The 24,341-nt window shown below is 48.2% G+C and overlaps 2 protein-coding genes across 6 annotated transcripts in view; one reads left to right on the top strand and one right to left on the bottom strand.

The window, feature by feature from the left end:
• Window positions 1-24,341, top strand: part of LOC125979751 (spliceosome-associated protein CWC27 homolog) — a 38,431-nt gene that overhangs the window by 11,825 nt on the left and 2,265 nt on the right. The window contains exon 2 of one of the 3 annotated variants that reach the window (XM_068652760.1): window positions 22,173-22,798. The exons of 1 other annotated variant lie outside the window; for it this stretch is intronic. In XM_068652760.1, the coding sequence (XP_068508861.1) occupies window positions 22,488-22,798 (311 nt within the window). In that variant the 5' untranslated portion in view covers window positions 22,173-22,487. Of the gene's footprint in view, window positions 1-22,172; window positions 22,799-24,341 lie in introns of those variants that run through there. One more of the 3 variants, XM_068652761.1, reaches the window with a different exon arrangement.
• adamts6 (ADAM metallopeptidase with thrombospondin type 1 motif, 6) lies at window positions 47-22,863 on the bottom strand. 3 transcript variants are annotated; one of them, XM_049738310.2, is made up of 25 exons: window positions 22,715-22,863; window positions 21,597-22,074; window positions 21,163-21,527; window positions 20,206-20,377; window positions 19,426-19,625; window positions 19,255-19,338; window positions 19,024-19,172; window positions 18,202-18,245; window positions 16,419-16,524; window positions 15,071-15,217; window positions 12,207-12,348; window positions 10,460-10,567; window positions 8,356-8,501; window positions 7,962-8,025; window positions 7,161-7,263; window positions 6,959-7,092; window positions 6,771-6,894; window positions 6,402-6,482; window positions 5,112-5,275; window positions 4,901-5,039; window positions 4,122-4,251; window positions 3,213-3,417; window positions 2,953-3,129; window positions 2,335-2,491; window positions 47-1,645 (listed from the first exon to the last, which is right to left on the bottom strand). In XM_049738310.2, the coding sequence occupies exons 2-25, from the start codon at window positions 21,694-21,696 to the stop codon at window positions 1,536-1,538; spliced, it is 3,351 nt and encodes a 1,116-aa protein (XP_049594267.1). In that variant the 5' UTR covers window positions 21,697-22,074; window positions 22,715-22,863; the 3' UTR covers window positions 47-1,535. The 3 variants fall into 3 exon arrangements, with proteins under 3 accessions (XP_049594267.1, XP_049594266.1, XP_049594265.1); XM_049738309.2 differs by having other exon boundaries at window positions 21,163-22,074; XM_049738308.2 differs by having other exon boundaries at window positions 19,255-19,625; window positions 21,163-22,074.

Consider the following 24,341-nt stretch of genomic DNA (forward strand, 5'->3'; position numbering starts at 1 on the left):
TTTGCTACCATCTGGAATTTTAGCACCACAAATAGTCACACAGTGGTCTCTTTAAAATCAGTCCATTTTATTGTATCTAACTTTTTTGTTTTTAAAAATGTGGGTGAGAGGCTGCGTCACTGCTTATTTTTCATTTTTTTCCCCAAGATGCTAAAATGTCAATTTCACAAGCAGTGAAAATAAACAGACAACACAATAAATTAGCATATAATTTACATTTTGTGGTGGGGGGAAAAAAATTAGTAACAGTGTCGCAACATTAATACTGAATATAAAATATACACAACTCATCACATGACGCTTTTCCTTGTCTTTCTTTTTAGTATGTAAGCAATGTGACATTCAAAAAAGTTCACAGCAACATGTACCTTTTTTTTTTTTTGTTCGTTTAAAGTCCGAGCGTTTTTAAATCCAACCACTCTGCCGCTGTCCTTTTTCCCCCATCGCTCGACGGCCTCCTTCAAGAAATGACATTGATGTTGGCCGCTAAAAATTAGCAGCAGCAGCAACAACAACAAAAGAGTCCGATATAAAGTTTCGCTTTCCTGAGCCAGCAGTAATGGCTTGTTGATGACGGGATTCAAGTGTCCTGTTATTAATTTCGTATTATTTTTTTAGGCTGTACGACAATACAACACGACAACAAATACATTCCCAGTGTGAGGTACAAACATGACAAGAACACGACCAGCATTTACCATGGTTAGCACCATATTGACTTTGGGCCTTTTTTGTTCTCATTGGCTGGAAGAAACGAGGGCAGCTGAAAAATTTCACGACCTATGACCCCGTGGTCTTTAAGTATTGAATGCCCCATCAAACAGGAAGTTAGGAAGCCACGGACAGAAAGCGATTCGGAAAGCGAATAAACAGCTGGCGTTGGATAAGTTAAGGTACTTGACTCGTATGTGGGTAAGGAAAGCTACAGTATATATTTAATATGTAAATCTTCCCTTTTTTTTTTTCTTTGCTTGCCGTGAGATATGTGCCTTGGCTCAATAAAGGTTGGGAAACACAAAAATGACAGTATGTCATGGTTTCATCCAATGACATGACATTCCCTTCCGAGACAGAAGGCTACTGTGGAATTTGTATAATAAATACACAGTACGCTGATGATTGTGGGCGGGGCTTGCTCTGGGCCGTCATAGCTCCTTGGCGTTTATGTATTTACACAAAAAAAAAAAGTGCAGCCAAGCCAAATGTCCGCCCCGACGACAGCGTTTCTCGCCAGTCCGTCCATCCGTCCGTCCTCTGTTAGCCACGTGTCCAGCACTTTGGATCGGACAGCAACTCGGAGGAAGACTCGACGATGATTCCAGGAATTATTATTATAATAAAATAACATCACTAACCGATCCTCCTCCGAGCTCCACTTCACAGAAGTGAACAGTTTTTGTGTCAGAGAGCAGCGGTTTGGCTCTCTGGCCAACCACGAACGGTCGCGTTCCCATTTCGGGTGCGTCAGAGTCATCGTCAACGGCGGCGTTCCTTTCCTGGCTCGCGGGCTTCCCGTCTTTATGTGGGGGGGGGGCTCAGTGGCCCTGACACGTCTTGCAGCACATCTGCCGGAAGTAGGCCCGACTGCAGAACTTGAACTTGAGCACCAGCGGGCAGTAGGCTACTTTGTTGACGTCTTTGCACTCTGCGCAGACGAGAAGAAAGCAAAATGACTCCATGTCGATATTGATAATATAGATATTGGACCACGAAAGATAACAAACAGGTCCTTGATCCCATTGAAAAAGTCGAGGTCTAAAAATAGCTTGAAGGACGGCCTGCCGCGGTGACTCACACGTAATTGTAATACTTATGAGGCGAAACCTTCCTCAGGGAACACAGCGGCTCGACTTGGAGGCCGTGCCGAAGACCGAGAAGGATTCTGGCCCGCACGGCTCTCCGGGCTCGCTGCCACGACTCGCACGCACACACCAAGCGCACCGTGGCTCTAAATGCCTTATCGTGATCGGAGTGTCTTCCCTTATTAGGCTCGGGCCCACGCCTGGGCCGGACCCAATGAGACCAGACGTTGCCTCACTGCTGTCCGTGAAGTGACAATTAGCCCGAGGCTAATCCCATTAGCCGGCCTGTAAACGCTGCTCACGTTTTCCATGCAAGCTCGACCGACCATGTCATACCACATGAAGAATTGAATTAAAAAGTACAAGGTAAACAATGTAATTCATAAAAAAATATTATCAAATAATTCTCCTTTTTTAAGAATTTAAAGGATTTGATCAAACTAAATGTAAATACGTGAAAATGTATTTATTTTGCTTTTGAGATAAATGACTAAAAAAAAAATATTTTAAAAGAAAAACCCGGGTGTCTTACCGTCACCATTGGAGACGGGCGTGGCGTCGCACTTGCTCTCGCACTGCTGCATGGCGGCGGGTCGGAGGGCGTCAGCGCACTCGCTGGACGGCTGCCCCGTGTAGGACATGCACTGCACCGTGCGCATCTGCTGGCCCAGGCCACATTGCGCTGAGCACTGCAAAGACAAAAGGAATAGGCCTATATTGTTTGTTTTGTTTTGATAGGCTCATTTAGAATTTAAACAAACACTTCTATCCATATTCTTCGTCTCGCCTCTCTTTGTGGACGAGGCATGTAATTAGCGCCGCCGCGGCGTGAGAAAGTGCGAGCGGACTCCAGCTGTTGCTCCACGAGGGTTTAACCTCTGAGGGGGCCGCCCTTTGATGGACCACCCGGGGTTATCAGTGGGGGTCTGCTGGATGATTGAATTGCCAAAGGTTCCTTGATGTTGCCGCAGACTTGCCGGGATTGAGACAGTCTGACTGTTGACCTCTGAACTTTAAAAAATTGAGTTGCAACACAGCGTCACCCTGTAAACGCTGACTCAACGCATTCAAGCGTTTTCCCAAAAGTGCCAGAAATGTTTTCTGACTTGAAACGGACCGAGGGAGATACTACACACGGGCAGAAACGTACCTGGCCCCATTCGCCAGGGATCCAACGCGGAGGGGGACAGCGGCCGAGGCTGCAGCGGATTCGAACCGGCGGCTTGTTGTGGCTCGGACAGTGGGCGGGCGGCAAGGTTTTGGTCAGATCGCTGCTCTTGCACAAGGCGATGCGGTGCTTGAATCCGGGCCCGCATTTGGGTGTACACTAAAATTGCAAAAAGCGTTTAGTCACCCGACTGAAAACCAAAACCTGATTCGTCAGGATTTGAGCTCCGGCCAATGGTTTACCTCGGACCAGTCCAGCGTAACCCATTTGGGAGGGCAGGACTGGTTGTTGCAGACCTCTTGCTCGATGGGTCTGTGGGTGAGACAGTGGGTGTCCTCCAGGGTCTCCTCCTCGACCACCCCGATCTTCCTAATACACAGGACCGTCCTAGTCCGGATGCCGCCGTCACAGGTCTTGCCGCATTCAGACCAGTCGCCAATGAACCACCTGGGAGAGCGCAAAAATAATAAGGCCCCCATGTTCACTAAAAACCGGTTACAGGATAAATAAAGCAGTACAGAATAAAACTGTACCAAATAACGGTTAAATAAATACGACTAACACGATTTTTTACTGCGTAATTTGACCCGTGTCAGTGATATGACATCATCTTCCACGCGCAATTACCACGTTCAAACATCTGCGCTAGTCCGTGAAAGACCCGGCGAGGAGCGTGTGCGACGGGGAGTGGATCCAGATGAGCGACACGCATGCTCTTAAGCAAAGAAAAAGGAAAAAATGTCTGCTCGCGTCACACTTGACACCACTTGGCCGCCGAGTCGCCTCGCACCTGCGCGTACCTCCATGCCAAAAGCATCAAACACAGGTGGTCGCTCTCCAGGCTTTGTATTATTGGCGCCGGGTGAGCGCGGAAAGTTGTAAATCTGCGTGCTTTTATTATTTTCACTTTTTCAAGATATCACGTTTTAGGTTAGGTTAGGTTTTAGAGTTTATTTGAGGTTATTCAATTAATCCTGTATTGTATGTTCGATTTATCCGCGGTTGAAATCACCGCTAGGCTAATTTGTTAGCTCGTTTACGATGTTTTGCATTTCACCTATTACGGATAGCCGTGGAATGTATCGCCCACAAATCGGACGACATATACACATATTTTCAACTGGTGAGCGTTCAGACTCGTTTTGACGTACTCAGGAGGGCACGGCTCGCTGTTGCAGTCCCGCTGGTTGTCGGGCGGCTTGCCGTCCGGGTCGCAGTAGCTGTTCTGGACCACTGAGTTATCGTCCAGTCGCTTGCACACCACCTCCTGCTTCTGGGATCCTTACGACGACAGGTGGACAGATTATAGGATAAGCGGTATAGAAAGTGGATAAGTGGAAGTATTTGCGGATTTTCACTCTTCATAGTCATTCTCAGTCCTTATCCCCCCGTGAGATTCTTATTTTTTTCCTTAGTTCCATTTCGGAGTCTTTTTACTTTGACTCAAGTTCAATCAGTGCCAATTCCCTTTATCCAAGTCTGTTTTTACAAAACTATCTGTACTTCCACTTAATTACAGAATGTGAATATTTTTGCCTCTTCTGCTCTGGAATCCTTTGAGAATCTCCGGTTACGCGGAGTCCTAAAAGGTTTGCTTAAGTCATTCCTGAGGCGACGGCTGACGTTGGCTCGCCGCCGCAGACTGGAGCGTTTGACGTTGGTCCGGAGGAGCGAACGAGCCTCGCTTGTCAGTTTCGGTTAGCATTGTTATCTTTGGAACGGCACAACAGGTGAACTTCATGTTGCGGCCGCTGAGTGCAGGTACGAGACGGGGTGCTCGGTTTACCCAAGGTCCTGACATACGTACGTGGTCTACACGTTGCGGATGGTGCACGATAGACCATTTTTCTGGCTACGTTCTATGGAATAGATGTTCCACCCTGAACTGAGGATTATGCTATATTCAAAGTGATTAAAGATGCCCAATTACCTCCGGCGCACGTCGCCGAGCACTCGGACCAGGGCAGGTGGTACCAGGAGAAGCCCACCTCGTTGTCGCCACTTCCCGTGCGCTGGATGGGCACGTTGAACTTGTAGCGGATGCCCTGGTTCTGTTCCTGCAGGAGGATCTTTGAGAGAAAACGCAATGTTTAGTTTCTGCAAAGCCACACAGTCACTGAACCGATTGGCTGAAGTGTTACCATGACAACCAAGTTCTCTGTGGTTGCCCCGAGGGCTTCCAAAGATTCTGGTTCGTCGGTGGGTCTCTTGTAGTGGAACGCGGTCCCGGCTATATCGAACTTCCTGGGCCAATCGATGGTCCACGCGCCGTTGATGTAATAATCGTCCCCCTCTGATTTCAAGGCTGGAAAGAGACAGAAGATGAACAAACCCTTCAACCCCCCTTTTTTTTAAGGCCAGTCCTCAAACTGATTTTTAAAGGCTTGCTTTAAATCCAAGATATGTCAACGAGCCAATCATAGGCGCTCTCTGACCTTCCAAACGTAGTATTTAAGTCTGGGAAAGCCCTTTAAAAGTCCATTTATTTGCCACAAGATAATCACAACGACCAAACCAAGCCATTTTGGAGAGGCCCGAGAACGAGAAGCAGATGTGCACGGTAGCCGAGCAGACTACAGGTGGAGACAATCAGCGGGTGTGATGTCATCGGCCTCGTTCGTCTTCATCGCGTCTGACAAGCCTCTGTCCTCACACACACGATACGTACGGGAAAAGTGCTCAGGTGAAATCCGCCGCTAATCTGCTGAACGCCGCCTCGGTTCGCAGTTGTCAAAACAAACTCCGCTTCCACCAAACGCACGTGAAGCCTTCCCGGCCGGCGTCACGTGTTTACGAATAACGAAACGGCACATCTGGCACTGATTGTGAGTGCTGTTGTGTGTACAATTGCTTCAAATGTTTTCAAGCTCGTCACTGATTTGTCATAAACTGTTCCAAAAGAGCAAGATAAGCCAGGATGCATTGCGAGTACTGCATAAGATCATCTCTGGTAACGTTCCTCCTGTCAAAATGTGCTATTAAGCTACATTTCGAGGGGAAACTCCGGGGAAATTACAGGTCTTGGCAATATCTCTTCGGGACCTTTCATTTCCAGGAACTACGAGCCCAGAACAGCTCGTCTAGCCTATGTGGTCCTCACAAAGGTGCACGTTCAGGTTTAGGTTCCTGCTGTTGGAAAGTGGGTAGAGGAAATTCTAAGAAGGTCTTGATACAGGTGACATAGCTGACAATTTTAGTTCCAGGAACTACATAATCACGGGCTTTTTGGAGAACCACAGTGTGTTTGAAACGCAGGAACTATCATCTAGATTGGCTTTAAATTAGGCATTTTTCCGTGGTACTTGGAAGTCCTGGAACTAAACGTTCAGATATGATAGCTTCTCCTAAGGGGATCTCCGGAAAGTACTACACCCCTCCCAACAGTCCGCCAAATTTCCCTCGAACACATTTCAGACCAATTTGGTACTTGCCGATGTAGTTCTTGGAAATGGTGACCTCTCGGATCTCGATGTGAACGGAACCTTTGGGGATATGGACCACCTCCATGTAGCCTGCAAGAGAAGTTTTTATTTAACATGTATAGAATGGAGCCCAAATGAAAAGCCAATTGGTCCAAAAAAGGACAAAAAGTGGGAGGACACGACAAGTATTTTTAGACGCACACGCTCGGCCCACCATAGAAGGACAAAGATGTTTCTCGCTACAGACGGCGTCACATCTGTGTCACTACGACGGACGCAATGCGGTGTTATGTAATCTCATGACATCATACTCTATTATGTTTCAGTACTTTGGAGGATCTGAACAGAAACATTCATTAAATTTTAAATGTGTCAAACCTCCTCGGGGCAGAGAGTCGTTGAAGAGTCCTTCGGTGGCTTCGCAGGTACTGCCGTCGCCGCCGCACACTCGACATCGATCCTCTTTGGCATCTGACGCCAGCACGTTGTCACACCCCACGTGCTGGAACGCAAAAATATTTTGAATGCAACGGCTCCTAAGAATGAAATCAAACCAAATGACTCACTTTACACTCGCCGTTGATGCATATGTCCAAGGAGTCGGCCTGGCAACGCGTGCCATCGATGACGGCCGGAGAGCGCTCGGTGTAGAAGTTGTATCCCTCCGCCAGGCAGTTGAGTGCGCATGTCTTAACGCCGCCTGTGAGGGAAAGCAAAAGTATTTGTCTGGACCTTTTCTCAGGACTAAAAGGTTTTTCTTGATCTCACCGCCAGTGTAAGGCTTCCAGTTGTAGTACTTCCCACGGAAAGGCATATTGTCAAAGTCGCCGCACTGCTTCTCCCGAAAATCGCGGGATCCCGATGGACAGGCCTGCCACACATAAAAAAACTGTTTTTGGATTCATTCGTTCTTTCCCTTTTTCATTGGCAATCCATCTATTGCGTAAGTGGAGAAGATTTTGATGGACGGATTGTTCTTGGACACCAACTGACCACGCATGACCTGACTTAACCTGATTCATAATCCGACGCCAATTTACCTGACGCAACCTTGCTCAGCAACACGCCTAACTGGATTTGACACGACTCATGGCGACCTGACATGACATTTCAACACTCGCTCTTTTCGAAGTGACTGAAGCACTATTCCATCCTGCTACGATTTTTTTTTACATTTGTAAATATTCCGAACTTTGCTGTTTACATCGAATGATTCTGTCTTGCTGTTCTCTCTTCTATGCAAATTCTAATCTCGAGTATAGATTTATAGCTATGTCGACACGTGGCCATGTTAAATATTTACGCTAAGCGTTACTCCAAACGCTCGGCCTGTTGCTAAAGCGCGAAGCTCGTCCTCGTGCACTCCAAGAAAGTGTCACGAGCGATGTGTTATAATCCCTTGCGGCTCTACTGAATCACTTTTTTTTTAAACCTCCGTCTCGCCGGACTTCCATGGAGACGGGAAGTCAGGAAGCTGTGCACTGACCTTCGAAAGACCTTGCCCAGAAAGCGTAGCAAAGCCTCCCGCAAGCTTCAGGTTGCACAAGAACAAGAAGAAGAAAAACTCACGGCAGTGTTACAGGACCTGTAGCGCTTCCTCTCCCCGAGGCAGTACTTCCCTCCTCCGGAAGGTCTGAGTTAGGGGACACGGGACACTTGAATGAGCGGTGACATCATTTGTCGCCACGGCAACAACCTCACCAAACATGACAGAGCTGCCAATTACAGCGGACCCTCTAAAGTGTCCACCCCATGGCTCTTCAAGAATTCTACCAAAGACTAAAGTCAGAAAAGAAGAACATAGTAACTGTGGAATTTATAAACACAAAAGCCCCGGATTGGGGATAGAGGTAGCCGCCATGTGATCCATCTCCGGTCTGGTCCGCCAGGTCCGCTTACATACACTCGCACGTGCACACCGACAGACGCACGTGTGTGTGTTTGGCTTACTTTGCCTACTTACGCTGGGCTGTCACAGTGCCTCATGGACGAGGAGACTCCGCCGCCGCACGTCCTGCTGCACTCCCCCCACAGGGACCAAGGACCCCAACCTCCGTTCTCGCTCTGCGGCCAGGTCCCGAACGACACGCACTCGCCTTGGTAGCACCACTTGCGAGGAGGGGGAAGAGTACAATAAGCTGGCGGCAACTTATTACACGCTGGGACAACACAAGTGTCAGTTTTACTGTTTTCCAAGCGGCCCGTCCAGGCTGTAAATTAGCTTCGGCGTGAAATGTAGACTATACAGCGCTTGACTGATGACTTTTTTTTCCGTAGGCAACACGTGCGCGATCCTTCTTTCAAGCCCTTTTAAACATACGCTAAGTCCCAATCGCACCATTACTCAGCCCATAATTTCATTTACGCATTAGTTCATTTCTGCAGCCGTCCTTGTAAGGCTTTTATGTCTGACTCAGGGCACTTGTGACCTTTTTTTGTGTCCGTTAAGTGTTTGTCACAAGGGAAATTATTTCTTTGCTTTTCTTTCCGGAATTTGCTGAGTAAGCCAAACATTTTGTGGGCCAGGAATAAAGAAATCGCAAATCTTAAGGACAAAAGTTCCACGAGATACGAGTGACGGGACTTGGGTGTTTTTTTTTTCAGATACAAATTGTCGTCCGGCTGATTTGCGAGCAACCGTTGGTAATACGAGCGCTGTACAGTGGCGGTCAAGTTAACTCGCTTCACCGCACGAAGGATTTTGGCAGACAGTGAACAGTTTTTCAAAAAAAGAGGCTTCAAGCTGTTTAATGCTTCTCCCAGTTGAGGTTTACTGTCAAGATAAACATAAAACTAGAAGAATTACATTTTGTGTATTTAAAACAACCGCTTATGACAGTTCGTTTAGCTCGATGCTAACTGATGCTAGCTGTGTTATAGTGCCTCCATTCGACTGAGGCGCCGGAACAATGTCCATTGAGTTGAAGCAAAAAGCTCTCTTACATATTTTAACTCATATTACATGTCCTTTCTTTACGTTCGACCTGAAACCTTTGTAAGATAAAAATGGGTCAGTCTTCTGGGTGTGACCCCCTACTTGACCAGCCTTTTTATGAGAAAGGGGAAGACCCTCTTTTGTTGTGGTCTTCTGAGACATTGGATGCAAGAGTCGGCCTGGCGCATCGGAAGGGTGCAAAGCTGCTTGCTAAGCCTGTTGGGAGATCCAAGCGGATCAGAGGCAGGCCTAGGCCTTTTGTTTCACCAACTGTGTCAGTGGGTTAAGAGCCTCGAGCGCGAGTGTCAGCTTCAAGGTGACCAGAGGTGGCAGAGGTACTGAAGTATTTAACAAAGCGGTATTGTTAACAATGCGGTGTGTCAAATTTAGAAACCGATTAGCTTTTTACACGAGACTTCCCAGTCTTAGCACCTTTTCAAGATTTACCTTCAAACATGTATTAAGAAACACATCAGGGTCTTTTAGTACAGTTACAAACTATTTGTACCCGGTTACTGTCCTCTTTCTTTTCCTGGCTTTGTCCCGTACGTCCTCGACAGCTCTGGAAAACGAGATTATGTTGCAGCTGGTAGTTTTGCATTACACAACAACCTCCAGCAAGGTGAGAGCACACAAGAAGCTCAGTTCAGTAGGTCACTTTTTGTCTCTCTCCTATCCACTCCCCCCCCCTTTGCCCCGCTGCCCTATCCCGTTGGCCCGGCCTCTCTTCATTACACGGCGGGTGAGAAACGGCTGACAGTCGTGTTCCTTTGAAGCTATCCCAGCCGGGGTAGACAGACAACGGCGGGGTAGCGCTCCTAAAAACTGCTCCAAAAGCGCTTCCAAAAGCCCCCCCGGCTCAACCTGGGGCCCCCCTGTGTTGTCCAGGATCCTGTCGGCGGGCCCCGACCCTCAAAGGCTCCACTGAGCTAATGCTAATGGCCGCTGACAGCTCATGACACTCTCCCATTCTTCCCTTTTAGACCGCCAACCATCCGTCCACAATAAGCGACGTAATCCGCGTTAAAACTGTCTCTGCCTAACCTGGACGGCATGCCGGTGACGTAAAGCTTGCCTCGCTAGTGTGCAGAGGTGGCAAAATGACCAACTCCTCTCCCGTCTAGTAACTTACCCCTTTCTCGATGCTCCCCGTCTGGCACAGCGTTCCCTCGGCGGCAGGAATACTGTTTGTGACACAGCGGTTGCTTTTGCTAAGGCACCAGAGCTCTCTACACACTTCCTAGGAAAGAAAGCAAAAGCAAGTTGGTCAGAACATTTTACCAAATATTCTGAACATGTTCCTGAGTTGAATTTTGTCGTGGACCAGGTTTTGATAGGCAGCATTATGGTCGACTAAAAGAGATCCCATCAAGTAACAATTTTGGGTTTGCCTCTTCAAATTACAAACAGCCTTCTGGGGTCATTCGCAACAAGGGGAGTTTCTGTAATTCATCAACCTGCACGGCGGAAACATCACGGAGCAAAAGGTCCTGGTGTGTCTCAATGTCTTGAGTCAGTTGGATCAACGGCGTGACTAACGCTTGCTCACCTCGGCACCACGTCGGATAGCGATGTCAAGGAAGCGCCGTTCCCAGCTAAGCGAAGGGCCTCCCAAGTCTACAAGATGACCCGCTGGCCTCTCGAATATCTTTAGTCTTACTGAGTGTCTGGACAAACACAACAGTGTTTACTCTAGACCCCTTCGGAGGTTGATACCCAAAAATCCTCTTCAGCTGCTGCCGGTTGGCCTCCAGTCTTCCTTCACATTGTTCCCCTTAAACATCTGAACGGTTAGCTGTGAATACTTCTGTGATTTTTAAGAAATTGGAAGGATCTCAAAATCTGACACCCTGAATTTACTGTGGCTGTTGGGACATTGAAATGGATGCAAAAGTTCAGGATGTCTGGTCGAGAACATAGAGAAATAGAAAATCCCGAGAGGTTTCCGTCCACTCTTTACTTCAAAGACTTTTACAGGACAATCGTGCTCGGCAGAAGAGCTAGCCTATGAAGAAGAGTTATGATCCGGTATACAGATTGTGACCTGTGAGTCAGTAAATATTCCAGTGCCCCCCCTGCCTCTCTCCAGATTAAACAAAGCAGCAAACTATCCCTCTCTGGTTGCAGCCACTTCCTGTTACCAGCTGCTTTCAATAATCCACCGTGCCACTTGCGTTCCCTATCACAGCCTCCGCGGATTAAAGGTCAACGGCCCGGGACCTAGCCAACATGGATATGGGCCTGATGGAATGACGCCAGGAGAGAACAAGCAAGTGATTAAAAAAAAGAACCAAGGGTGAGGGATTCTATTGGTAGGTTTGGATCGTCAGCTGGCTTCCATTCCAAAAGTTTTCATTATTGGCCATCACCATATCAACCATCACCAACATTGACTTCAGTCCGGAGGTGCTGACGGAAACCGTCCCAACCGCTTGCAAGACAATAATTAAACAGTTATCTCCCCCACCCAGAAAAACCAACCTCCTTCTCTCAAACAGGAAATATAAACCTGAAGAGCCTATTAGCTCATTTCCCACAGGGGCAGGCCGCCTGCGCGAGTCTAAATACCTCCACCGGCGGTAAATGTCACTGGCGATAACGACCAAGCGTTTTTGAAAAAAAATCCCTCCATGACTTTTCAAGGACCTGTATAAAAAAAGTTTGTCCATGAACGCACGTTCCAGATGTGACGACGTCAAGACTGGCTGGAATTTCGTCTACAACGTGGAATACTCAGGCAGACTGATTGGCTCACATCCAATGGACAAATTGTTACGGGACTATACAATAGACTTAAGTCTACCTGGAAAACCTAACTCGCATCTTTCTACTTGGTTACTTCCCACCTCTGGCCGGTTGAGCGGGTTCTGGTTTCTTACCCCATACTTGCACTGGCGCGAGGACGCCCCGTACTGGAAACGGCACTGCTCGTCAGCGTCGTACACCTGCCCCGGAGCCACTGTTGGGTACAGGAAGTCTCGTTTCAGAGGTTCATTGTCCAGACACGTCCCCCGACCTGAGCTGTCAAAAACACAAAACTACAATAGGATTGTTTCTTGCACAAATGGACCTGGACCATATCAGTTGCCCCCATTGCTGAATTTTCCACGGTGGAAACGAAAATGCCAATTATAAGGCTGTCTGAGTTCGATGTATAATGTTTAGTCTGTTTTGTCAAAGACGAACAAGCGCTCACAAAGAGAACTCCCTGGAAAAATAAACGACTTGTTGTTGGATTAGCGCGGGTGTTTACTCTGGATAAACTCGCCGGGCTTCTTCTACGAGGAGCTAACCTTAGACAATTACCCAATTAGGATAAAACGGACCTTGTGTATTTCATTTGGAAAACCCTGTTTACTATAACACTGTGTACTTTCCAGCTGTGGCAGCTGTGGTGGAAGGCTTCCATCCCACCACAGAAAAAAATGGGCTGGCTGACAACACAAATGTAGACGACAAGAAGACTGAAGATAATTCAGGACTCTTCTAAAAATGTCTTCTTAAATAGTCCAATAACACGAAGACTAGTGTTTTCCTCTACAGGGGAATTTTCCACCTTTTTCACAGGTTGCTATTCCGCGTGAAAGGAAACGAATCCAAACGAGGGATTTAGTCTTGCCGCTATTTGTCGTCTTTTTACAACCTTCTTGAAATCATTCCGTTTTCAAGGTCCTGTCCTGTTCCTTTCAGAATAACATCAGCATAATTAATAGGTGAGCTCCAAAATGTCTTGTCCCTTTCTTCCCGACTTTTACAACCTTGGAACAATCAGGTCCTTTGGGACGTCTGTCCTGTCCTATCTTGAAGAACCTGTTCTTCCTATTCTGTTCCCTTCTTTCTACAACCCTCTTCCAATCAATTTTAAGATTCTTCCTCATTCAATAACTCGTTTGACTGATTTATTGTAACTACTAAAATACCTTGACCGCAAAAAGATGCCAATTCCTCTCAGGAGCCTCAAACATCTCGAGCGCTGCCTTCAGGTTGGCCACGTAAACTCATCCTGAACTCTTCAGCAGAGTGTGTTCATAAAACATTTCTTAAAAAGCCAAACAAAGCGCTGCAAGAAAGCGTATGTAGGCCAACGTGACGGCCAAAGTTGTTTACTTGGCAGGGAGAGAAGCGTGTGTGTGATATCCAAAAGCTCTGTCTGGGGGAGGCAGGAAGGCTGGGTAAGGCAGGGTAATTGGAGTTTACAGACAAAAACCTTTTGTTGGAAACACCAAGGCATAAAAAACCAAATTAAAGTTTCACAAAAAAAAAAAAAAAACTGGCTAATGTCGAATGAGGTGTAACATAAGAGAAGACGAGCGGGGGGCTTGGATAGCAGATTCCCTTTGAGCACACTAAGCGGCTCTTTGTTTGTCATCTCCATCCGGGGTGCTGCTCGGTTCACAGCTTTCAGCCGGAAACATTTTGTGACAAGCGCGCACGCTATTATTCGCGTTCCTTGAAGGCCTCGCCAGGGTAACCAAAACGTGAGCAACCTGCGGGGAAAAGTAACGGCTAACAACTAGATGATTCCAGGTGGAAACCGACTTTCTCCGTGAACAAACGAGGCCATTAAAATATACCTCGACCCGACGTCACATCCTCGAGAGTTCACTCGAACGTCAAGGCTGAGAGCGGTCATTGTCTGGAAAAGCGCCCGGATGCTCAAAGGCGCACATGAAAGCCTTTTCTATTCCCGCAGACAGTGGCGCGGGATCCGCTTCGTAAATCACGTGCCGCGCCAGCGCTGCACACGAACGCGGCAGGGCAACGGGTGCAGAGAAGCGTACGTGGGGGGGGGATCTGCTGCTACGGGGTGACTCTGACCTTCCGTCTAAACGGTAGAACAGAATACCTGGTCCTGTTATTACATCCATTCAATCTCAAAAAAGCTTCTCGATTGCCGTTGGATGTTTTCACCGGCAAAAAAGAGACGACGCAGCAAAAAAAAGTCTGCCGGACTTGGAAGCTGCCAAGTCCTGAATCACGCAGCCGAGGGCATATAAAAAGGTTTAAAGGTGGTCCTGAGTCTCACGGGGAACATTTATACTCTCCCTCGTTTATGTCCGTACTTATCTGTTCTTTGCTTCGTTTTTTTTGACTTTGGAAAATATAGATTGATTATTTCATATCAATTTAAGCTAATTTTCTACATTTGAAGAAAGCACTACATCTAATGTGACGGCCGGGGTGGAGGTTCTGGTCGGGGAAGCAAGCGTGACGTGCGAGGAACGACCGGGCCAGGAGCTCCCCGTCAGGATGGCGGGTATCTGCTTTCTGCCAGACGCCGAAGGCCGACTCCAGATGTTTTGTCTGGCTTTGTCTGACTTGGGGCCCGTGCACGTTTTTCACCATGCCAGGCTGGCAGCCAGCGGGGCCTCATTCCGACAAAAAAATTTGCGAGCGTGCGGTTGTGTGTGTGTGTGTGCGTATGGCAAGCCATTTGTGCATTTATTCGATATCCTTCATATCCAACTTAAGGTCTATGGACTAGTATCGTCTTTATCCTGACTAGTAAGACAATTCAGCGCACTAAAAGTATGACATGGGCTTGAGGTGTTGGATAAGCTCATAGAATTCAATATCTAGCTCGAGACTTGACTAGTTTTAGACTTATGTGACAGGATAAGTCTTGCCTGTTTATTATTTATACTCTGTTCATATTACTTTGTGGCCTAATCTTGATCAAGGTTCTAGGAAAAAAATGTCTTTCCATTGGCCCATTGGGGGTTAGCAGTCATCATCCACTTACTCGAGGAAACTGGTGATGTAGTCTTTGCTGCAGGCCGACCAGGAAAAGGGGTTGGTGTTGGCCGTGATGTGGGCCGCCATCAGCTTAGCCGTCTCGTGGCCTTTGGTGCCGCACGAGTTGCCGATGCCGTCGTGGTTCATGCCGAAGCTGCGAGGCGGAAGATAATGAGTTAGCCCACCACTTAACGACGGCGTTCCTCGGGGTCTTAAAACAGCTGTGAGGAGCGCAGCCTGGGGTCAAGGGTCAAACCCTGTCTGGAGCTCAGCAGGAATGAGAAAAAAATCCTAATCACTACTGTGATGCCTGCCTGTCAATCAACGCCGGCAGGTCCGAGCAGGCCACCGGGGAGGCTGGAAAGTTCGCGGGGGGAGGGGGGTCCTTTGGTTCAATTACTGGAGAGTTCCCAGACCATTTATTTTTGCCTTAAGCATACTGGATTTGGGGTCTGAAGTCTTTCTACCAAATTTGTGAATCTAACTTCGTCGTGTTTTCTATTTTATCCCCTACTTTGCTACCAGACCTTGAAAACTCCAAAGTCACAGTCCTGATCATCAATGTGATTCCTGTCTGTCAATCAGCGCCAGCAGGTCTGAGCGTGCCGCCAGAGAGGCTGAAAAGTAGGGGGTGGGGGGGGGGAATCCTTTGGATCAATTACCGGAGCCGGAGAGTTTGAAAACTAATCATCTCAACAATCAATTTAAACTTTTCCTTGCGGGCCCCGGGAGCACAAATCAGCTCTAATGTATTTAACAAACCCGACCGCATCGCGCCGTCTCAAGCTGTTTTTCTAGCGCGGGCCGCGTATGTGACATCTTAGAACACTCTGGAAATAAATCAGGCCCGGCCGCGCTGTTATTCCTTATACATCTTCTGCAGGCATCGACTATTTTTACAACAGGCCCCTTGCAACAGAAGCAGACACGAGACATAATAAAAGGAAATCGCCATCTTGCACAACTCTCCGGGGAGGCTAATACATCATCATTATTGCGCACTAGAGTCGCGAGCCAAAGGTATGCACGCGCGACACGCTGGACTCGGAGCTCGTGCCAAGTCCCGAGGCACGCGGCCCGGGAAGAGGCAGAACGGCTTAAAGGTGGTGAGCAGGCATATGGGAGGTCACATGATGGAGCCCAATCACGAGGCGGGCAGCCCAAAACTCTTTTTGTTTGCAAAATACGTATCGTAAAAGTCAGTCTTTGCTTTCGAAACGTAGTTTTGTGTGCATGTTTTTAAACCGATAGTCATGTATTAAGAAACAAATCTTTGAATTCACTTAAGGGTCTTTAAGTGGTTGGTGTGCAGCCATTTCGTTTCATGCCACCGGAAAAAAATCATTTGGACTCACTTGTGGCCGATCTCGTGTGCAATGGTGAACGCCGAGCCAAGGCCAATGTCCTCGTTGATGCTGCAGCTCCGCTCCGGCTCGCACATTCCCGCCACCGAGGCCAAGCCTCAAGACAAAAAAAAAACACACGACAGAAGTCAGATGCAAGCAACCTTATTAGACCCTTAGATTTGTCATCGCTAAGCTAATCGCTAGCTCCTCCACAACAGGTGACCCCAGTTTTGACCAACCCTGCCAACTACACGGTATAGTTTCAATCTCCTAGTTTCACTTCCCCCACCAGAGCAGGAGAAATCTCAGGATTGGCTTCCGGCCGCTGGAAAACATCGAGACGGAGGTTTACACTTCACGAAGCGCCAGGCATGGCCTAAAACCCGAGCCAAGGAAGGAAACGTAGCAGCCGCCGCGCCCGAAAAGCTGTCAGAGTATTAAAAAAATAGATGTTTTCCTCATTTGGGAGCTGGCGAAAGAGAAGAGAGGAGAAAGGGAGAGCGGGAGAGGCTGTTTCAACTTTCAGCCTCCCTTGCAATCCAGGTGTCACGAGGCCTTTCTTCCCCAAAAAGCCCGAGAGGTCAGATAGGGAGACAGGAGGCAATTCTTCAAAGATTGCATCTACAGGTGAGTGTAGAGGGGATCGGATGACGGGGCAAAGTAGGTGTGTGTGTCGTGGGGGAAGGGCACGAGTGTGTGACTGCAAGAGTGTTCCCCCACCAATCGTTTATTTGGCCTGAAATGTTGCTAACGTCATCAGAACTGGAAAAACAGAAACACATTTGGTCCATGTTGACATCTCAAGTACGGTTGTCTCCAATACGAGAAAAGAATTCCGAACATCTTTCTCTGCGTGTCATCCAGGCTTGAAGTATGAAGAACATCTCGCGTTCGGCCAAATCGCCGATTATTAGTGTTGCTGGCGTTTATCTCAATCAGCTGCTTATCTTTTGAGTATTTGGCAAGCATTATGTGTCGAATAAAGCCCTTTTGTATTCTAATCTGGACACCAAGGCATAGTGTCAGATCTTTGTTTGTATTTCCCATGCGGCAATCCCTTTAAACTCAACTCCAAAATCCACAGCGGGGGGCGGGGTGGGGGTCCGAACGGGGGAAGGCACCTGCGGCGGTGAGTTTACACCAGCTCCCCCGACTGCGCCTCGGCTAAGAGCGTCACGGCTTTTGTATCCTCTTTGCTAAGAGGCTAAACAAGAATAGACTCGCAAATCGCGATGGGCCGAAAGGGAAGGAGGCGAGCCTGAAGGTGAGGAAAGAAGGTGGGAGGGAGGGAAAGGAAGGAGTGTGGCTACTCTGCGATTAGTTGAAGAATGTGCGCGTGAGTTGTTTTCTTAACACCGGCGTGGACTGTGTACTATCTCCAGGCTCCGTGATTACTCCGTGACCCCAAAAGGCCAGAGTTGTAGCCCCTGGAGCATGATCCCAGAGAAGAGGGCGGGAGGGGGGGGTGGGGGGAAGGTCGCGGGTAGACGACGAGGAAGCCGAGCAGATGCCTAGGCAATTGAAGCCACCGGGGGAATGTGACGAATGTGGTCAATCTGTCAGGGCGCTCCCTGAAGTCACGATACTACCTCCAAGATATACTGTGCTGCCTTCGGGCCCTTGTGCAGATAAGATGGAGGGACGAGGCTGGAGGTGGTAGAGGAAGAGGGAGGAGACGGGTATTTGCTTAAGACCAATGTCAGTGTAATAAATACCGACAGGGAACCAGGGGATTGAAGTCAAACCGTGACATTTCAGGTTGTCGCCTCGTAGCAGGCAATTCCGCACTCACCTAACGTTCCGCAGGGTTTGTTCTTGTAGGTGCAGATGTCATACCTAAAACAAGACACCAGAGGGACAATATGAGCACTTGTCGTGACGGCTCGGTTCGGACCGCACAAAGGTGTACCGAGCCTCGCCCCTGACCCAACTTTTGACCCCGCTAACTCGCGTGCCGGTAATCCAATAGAGCGCAGCCGAGGGAGGCCGCGTGCATCTTACAATGGCCACGAATGATCCAATCGGATCTAAAGCTTTTAATCTATTAAAACCAAAGGCACGGCAAATTTGATTTCACTCTGCTTCCCGCCTTCTTCCCAACACAGCCGTTGTTCTACCCAGGGAACAGGTTCGCCCGGAATTAACCCCAACCCACTACCCTGGAAACCAAACCCTGGACTAAACCCTAACTCTAAACCCAAACAAGGTACCCTAAACCTAATCTCAAAACTCAGCGTAACCTAACACCAAGACTCCCCCCTTCGGACCAGACACAGTCCTAGCCCCAACCCGAAAACCCCACTCTTGTGATCGAAGTGACCTGGCAAATAGATTAATAGTCAATTAAACCCCGTCTAATGCTAAAAGAAGCGAAACACCCGAGAGTAAATCTGCACAGCGTCAACAAGCAAGAACGCTCTGATGACAAAGTGAAGAGACTGTTCTTGAAACACAATCCGCCGGCAAACACTTGAGTTGCTATAGTTTACCAGTCCTTCCAACAACACCGCAGATAAAGCGTAGCTTTTGGTTCCTGCTGCAGGACATTGCACAGAGCACCTTCTATTTTCATCTTTATTCGGTTATCCAAGTTGTAAGAACCGTCCGTCCTCACCGAGTGATGAGTACGGCGTTGTCGTGGTGGGCCATCCCGTTCTCCGGAATACTATTGCCGTCGTCGCTGTGGTGGGACAGGATGGATTTTTGCCATTTGCAAAAGCTGTCCAAAGATTTGTCGGCATGATGGTTGATCTCCAGGTTGGGCTGCGGGATAGATATGGAGGTGATGATGCAACCAACCAACATAAACCATCTTAGCGGCGTTTCCTGTGTGGGTTCTTCATACCTGATCTTCAGTCAGAACAATAAGCCGCGTCACAATAATGTTCACAACATTTCCTAGACTGGCATCGCGGTACAGTTTGGCAACCTGACCTCCAGAAAAGAAGAAAAGACACAAAGTCAGACAAAAGGCGTCCGCCGGGGGCACCCTCTGAGAAAGCGGGATCAAACTTACAATATTCATGACGGATAAAATGTAGTGCTCGATGTCTTTACGGCCGTGGTAGCCGACCATCATCTTGTCGGCCACCACCAGCGTCTCCACGAAGCGCTCGGTGCTGACGGAGCGCCGCGTTCGTTGCGTGCCGTTTCGGATCGTGTCGTCACGTTGGGTTGCGGCTGACGTTGGGGACTGGGCACTGTTTTTAACCAGGTCTGTAAACCACAGATGAACAATTTGATTTACTGAGTGGGCTCTGGGACTTTGGGGCAAAAGCCGTGGTAGACCCCAGACTGGTCTCCAGCCAACAATCATTGGACATCTCTGGAGTTGGATTCTGGCAGTAGTCACTAAAATGTGCATGAGTCTTCCCCTTTGAACTTGGCAGCTTTTGGCTTTATGACCCAGATGCTAAGATGGTACATGTTGGGGCATGCTGGTTTCCTGCCGACGACAGCTTTTTGCTGCTTCTTATGAGAAGACCCTGTCCCAAATACCTCAATATCCACCTGGTTCTTCTTTTGACATAGTGCTTCTTCTCGCACGTGAATGTCAGAACTGTTTAGGAATGTAGATTCAGAGATGACTAGATTGGAGTCAGACCTAAGTCACTTCAGACTTGCTTGACTTGGCTTTGACTGGGTACTTTTCATCTTGAGCAGTGTGACTTATTACAAGTCTTATTAATTTATTTGTAACTCGTATTTATCCAGGTCAGGAAATTGAGGACAGATTTCCCGTTTGCAATGCCAATTACAAATACAGTACTGAGTTTGAAAAGGTTGGTGCACCCACCTGAAATGCCGCAACTCAACTCCTGGCTTTGCTCCTGCGACGAGGGCACGGCGGACAGTTTATAAATAACGTGTTGCTGTGCTTCCTCCAGGTTCCATTGGCCGGAGGGGGAGGACATGTTCTTTAATGGCTCGATTAAATACTGTTCTTCCTCCGTGGTGATGACTCCGTGCTTGTCACGGGGGGGGGAAGATGAGGGACAAAGCACAACGTTAATTGCCATTCGGATTTTGAGGTCCTTGAAAAAGCCAACATATTTACAACCCCTGCAGCGTCCGACTTTTTAAACACTTTTGAATAGCAATGGGTGACCCATATCGGTTGTTTTTGCATCTCCTCCAATTTTCCCGGCCACAAAGAGGAGCCCAGCCAAATTTCAATACGTAATCCTTTAGCATGCCAGTCAAACAAGCAATTAGAGCGAGGACTAGCATTCAAACAATTACCCTAAAGCACCAAAAAGTGTCTTGGCGCTGTGAAAATTAAAAGCTTATTTTATTTGGGTCTTTTAAAGAGTGAGTCAAAGTTTTCCAATTGTCCAGACGGCTGATTGCATTAAAGCGCACGCTCGCTTTTGACCATTTTTGGTGTTGCGAGTAGGGGGAGGGGAGGGGGGGGGGGGGGGCAAACACTAATTCAATTTATGATGCTGCGTCTCGATGCTGCCAACACATTTGGCTACGAGGCATTCGAATACATCTTCACATTTGCAAGCTACACTTCATTTTCCTTTCTTAAATTCTTCTCGCTGCCAGGTCGTTTGTTGAATTACATTATCAGTGTGACATGTTGACTGGCCAAAAACCGCTCAGTGACTGAAAGAAAAACGACTGAAACAGAAGCCGCAGCCCGGCACAAGAATGCACGCGGACTTTTTCCATCGCAAAGACCATTAGTGGATTTAATGACTCTTTCAAGGAATCGTCCAAGGTTTCGAGTGGTTTACTTTGCGCTCACCAGGCCGTTGCAGTTGCTGAGCGCCACTCGGGTGGCACCGCTGCGGTTCTGCAAGAATCCCACATAGTGGCAGTTGTCCACCAGGTTGTGGCGCCACTCCATGCCGTCGCGGCCCCAGTACTCCACCGTGAAATGCTTGGAGACCAAGTGAGGGGTGAGAGTCAGGTTTAAGTGGAAGTGCTTCCCGTAGGCCGAGAGTCTGTAGAAAAGCTGCGACTCCGGCGGGTCCGCCGAGGGGTCGACCGCCCCGCGTCTCCGTCGTCCGGGTCGGTGGTGCTTCACAGTGTAGCTCAAGAACTCTCCGTTCTCATCCACTCGCACGGGAACGGTCAGCTGATAGTGCTGCAGGTAGGACAGGAACTCCTCTGTGAAGATGATTCCACATGTTAAAGGACAGCGATGCCACTTTTCGCAAACTCGTTTCGACGCCCTACCTTGAGAGTCGTGCAAAAGTCGATTGACGCTCTGAAATTCCGAAGCGGCCACCACCACCAGGCTCAATGTCCAAGTTAGCGTCTTCCACAAAATTTCCATAATTCTGGGAAAGATGTGACATGAGGGAAAGGGGTGGTGGGTTTCAGGACCGGGGGAGATGGGACGGGGCGGAGGAGGAAGGGGAAGAGGGTGCTACAGTCGGACTAAAAACATGCGCTCAATCCGAGGACAAACCACAACAACTCCATGGTTTGCGTCCCCTGGTTGGCTCGGATTAAAAAAAAAAAAAAAAAAAGTGTGCGTGTATTCCGGATGCTCAGATTTCTCCTGGAGGCAAGCGCGTCCACGTCACGGCGGAGGCCTCACGATTCATGTCCGCAGCTCGGCCAAAACACGACCATCCATCAGACGCTCAGGTGGAACTCCGGAGAGGAAGCTCTACATCGGAAACTTGCCTCGGCGCATCCATCTGCATTCCTGCCAAAGGAATCAATCAAGGCGTTAAGGCGACCCGCTCTTGCTTGGCTTGTGTGGTTGAGCTACCTCTCAAGCGTCTTTGTGTTCTTCCAAAACAGAGGCTCTTTGGACTGGAGATTGCTTGACATGATTAAGGACCAAACTATGAAGACATCCAAAGAAGATCCAACCAAGATTGATGGAAAAAGGGGTATCTGTGCATCTTTGATGGTTTTTGGTCTGATTTTGAGTTAAAGGGATGTTTTCATCATTTTTAATACGAATGACTCAAATGTGACAATATGACCAAAATTGACCATTGTAAGAAAATCAAACTATGATTGATGAATAAGATGACATTTTAATAAGGACTAGATTAGAAATAATTCCAATCAAGACAAACTTTTCATTCAAAAACATTTCAGGGACATTCAATGGCATCTGTGAGGTTCTTTGGACTCATTGTTTTGAAATCCAGTGGACATCCAAGTCAAAACTCAAAAATGATAAAGTATCATATGCATGAGATATCAGAGAAAATTTTGTCCTCACTGCTCTTGTGTTTTGTGCAGGTGTGCCTGCCTAATAAGGAGCTCTTAAAAAAAAAAAAAAAAAAAGTACCTGTCATAGAGTTGACTAAATTCAGAGGAGTGCTATTTACCATCCAGGTCGTGGTCAGCTCCGGTCCAAGTGTGCAGGATGTGCTTCCAAAGAGACAATGTCCGTCCCACAAAGCGCCGGGCCGGTACGTGCTCTTGCGCTCATCTCCTGCTCCTGCTCATCCTCTCGGCTGGGCATGGAAGCAACCCAGTGGCTCCAATTCAGAAACAAAACAAAACAATGCACTCTCCTCTGGCGGGGCTCTCTCTATTTCCAACCCGTTATAATCTTGACTCAGGCTGGCTTATGAGGTTGCAAGAGGAGGGGAGAGGGGGTGAGAGTGCGGGCGGGGAGGGGGGGGGGGGGGGGCGAGTGCACGCACGCATGCACGCATGCAAAGCAAGAGAGCGAGAAGGACTTTGGAGGAGGCTGCTCCCACTCATCGCACTCGCCGGGGTATGTCCCACTAGTCCGGCTTTCAAATTGGCAGCCCCCCCCTCTCTCGCTCTCTCTCTCTCTCTCTTTGTGGGTGACGTCAGTGCAGATGTGACTCTCTCTCCAAGCATGTCCATCAAGAAGAAAACCTCCGCAAACCTCCCTGGGATGTCACCCAGCAAGTTGAGCTGAGGTTGTCATGGTGACGAGCCACTTTGAATTCTTAAAATATTCATCTTTTTGTTGAAGTGGTTATTAAAAATCCACTAATATGTTCCGCGGTGACTATTAAAAGACTTGGTGGTGACTTTCTGTCTGTCACACGCAAGTGATCATTATGTGGCAGACTAACATCATTTTCAAAACACACGATTTGTTTCACTTAATGGCAGGTGGCGCCCTCGTGTGGCGAAAAGCAGAAACTGCGTCCTGTCTGGAGAGAGACCACCAGTTTTTTTTTTTTTTTTAGGCAACAATTATATTATCAAAATCATTTTTGCATAAGAACGTTTTTTGTTTAGTGGGTGGAGCATTGTGAGATTTGGATCAAAGATTGAGGTCTGGAAGACAATTATAGAGGAACAGAATTTGTATGTTCATGTCTTTAGTGACCTCAAGGGGAAGTAGTTTTTCACTTCCTCTCCAACTGTGGGAATAAGTAAAAGTGTGCAGTCACATAGAAACTTTTTAACAATAATCACATTCAAGAGGACAAGCGGTCCTCTGAGGATGCCATCTGCTCTGCCCTCCACTCGGCCCTCACCCACCTGGAGAGAAAGGACTCATATGTGAGGTTGCTGTTTGTGGACTTCAGCTCTGCCTTCAACACCATTGTGCCGCAGCGACTCATCTGCAAACTCGACGAGCTGGGCCTCAGTACCTCCCTCTGCAACTGGATACTGGACTTCCTCTGTCAGAGGCCTCAGGTGGTGCGTGTTGGCGACAAAATCTCCGCCAGCATCACGCTGAGCACGGGGGCCCCCCAGGGCTGCGTGCTCAGTCCATTACTCTTCACCCTGCTGACGCATGACTGCACTGCGACCTACAGCGACAACCGCATAGTGAAGTTTGCTGACGACACGACTCTGGTGGGTCTCATCACGAAGGGCGACGAGATTCGGTACAGGTCGGAAGTTGACCTTCTGACCACGTGGTGCAGGGACAACAACCTCCTGCTGAACGTCAATAAGACCAAGGAAATGATTGTTGACTTCCGGAAGGGTCACACAACACACCTGCCGCTGATCATCGAC

Source organism: Syngnathus scovelli, chromosome 13 (assembly GCF_024217435.2).
Source record: "Syngnathus scovelli strain Florida chromosome 13, RoL_Ssco_1.2, whole genome shotgun sequence".
NCBI classification, from domain to species: Eukaryota; Metazoa; Chordata; class Actinopteri; order Syngnathiformes; family Syngnathidae; genus Syngnathus; species Syngnathus scovelli.

Excerpts from the sequence above, each read along its gene's own strand:
- adamts6 (XM_049738308.2), bottom strand. The coding sequence starts at position 21,696 with ATGGAAATTTTGTGGAAGACGCTAACTTGGACATTGAGCCTGGTGGTG. Across the intron at positions 7,093-7,160 it reads CTGGAAGCCTTACACTGGCG|GCGGCGTTAAGACATGCGCA; the intron begins GTGAGATCAAGA and ends TTTCCCTCACAG. Across the intron at positions 2,492-2,952 it reads TCCCTGGCGAATGGGGCCAG|TGCTCAGCGCAATGTGGCCT; the intron begins GTACGTTTCTGC and ends TTGTCTTTGCAG.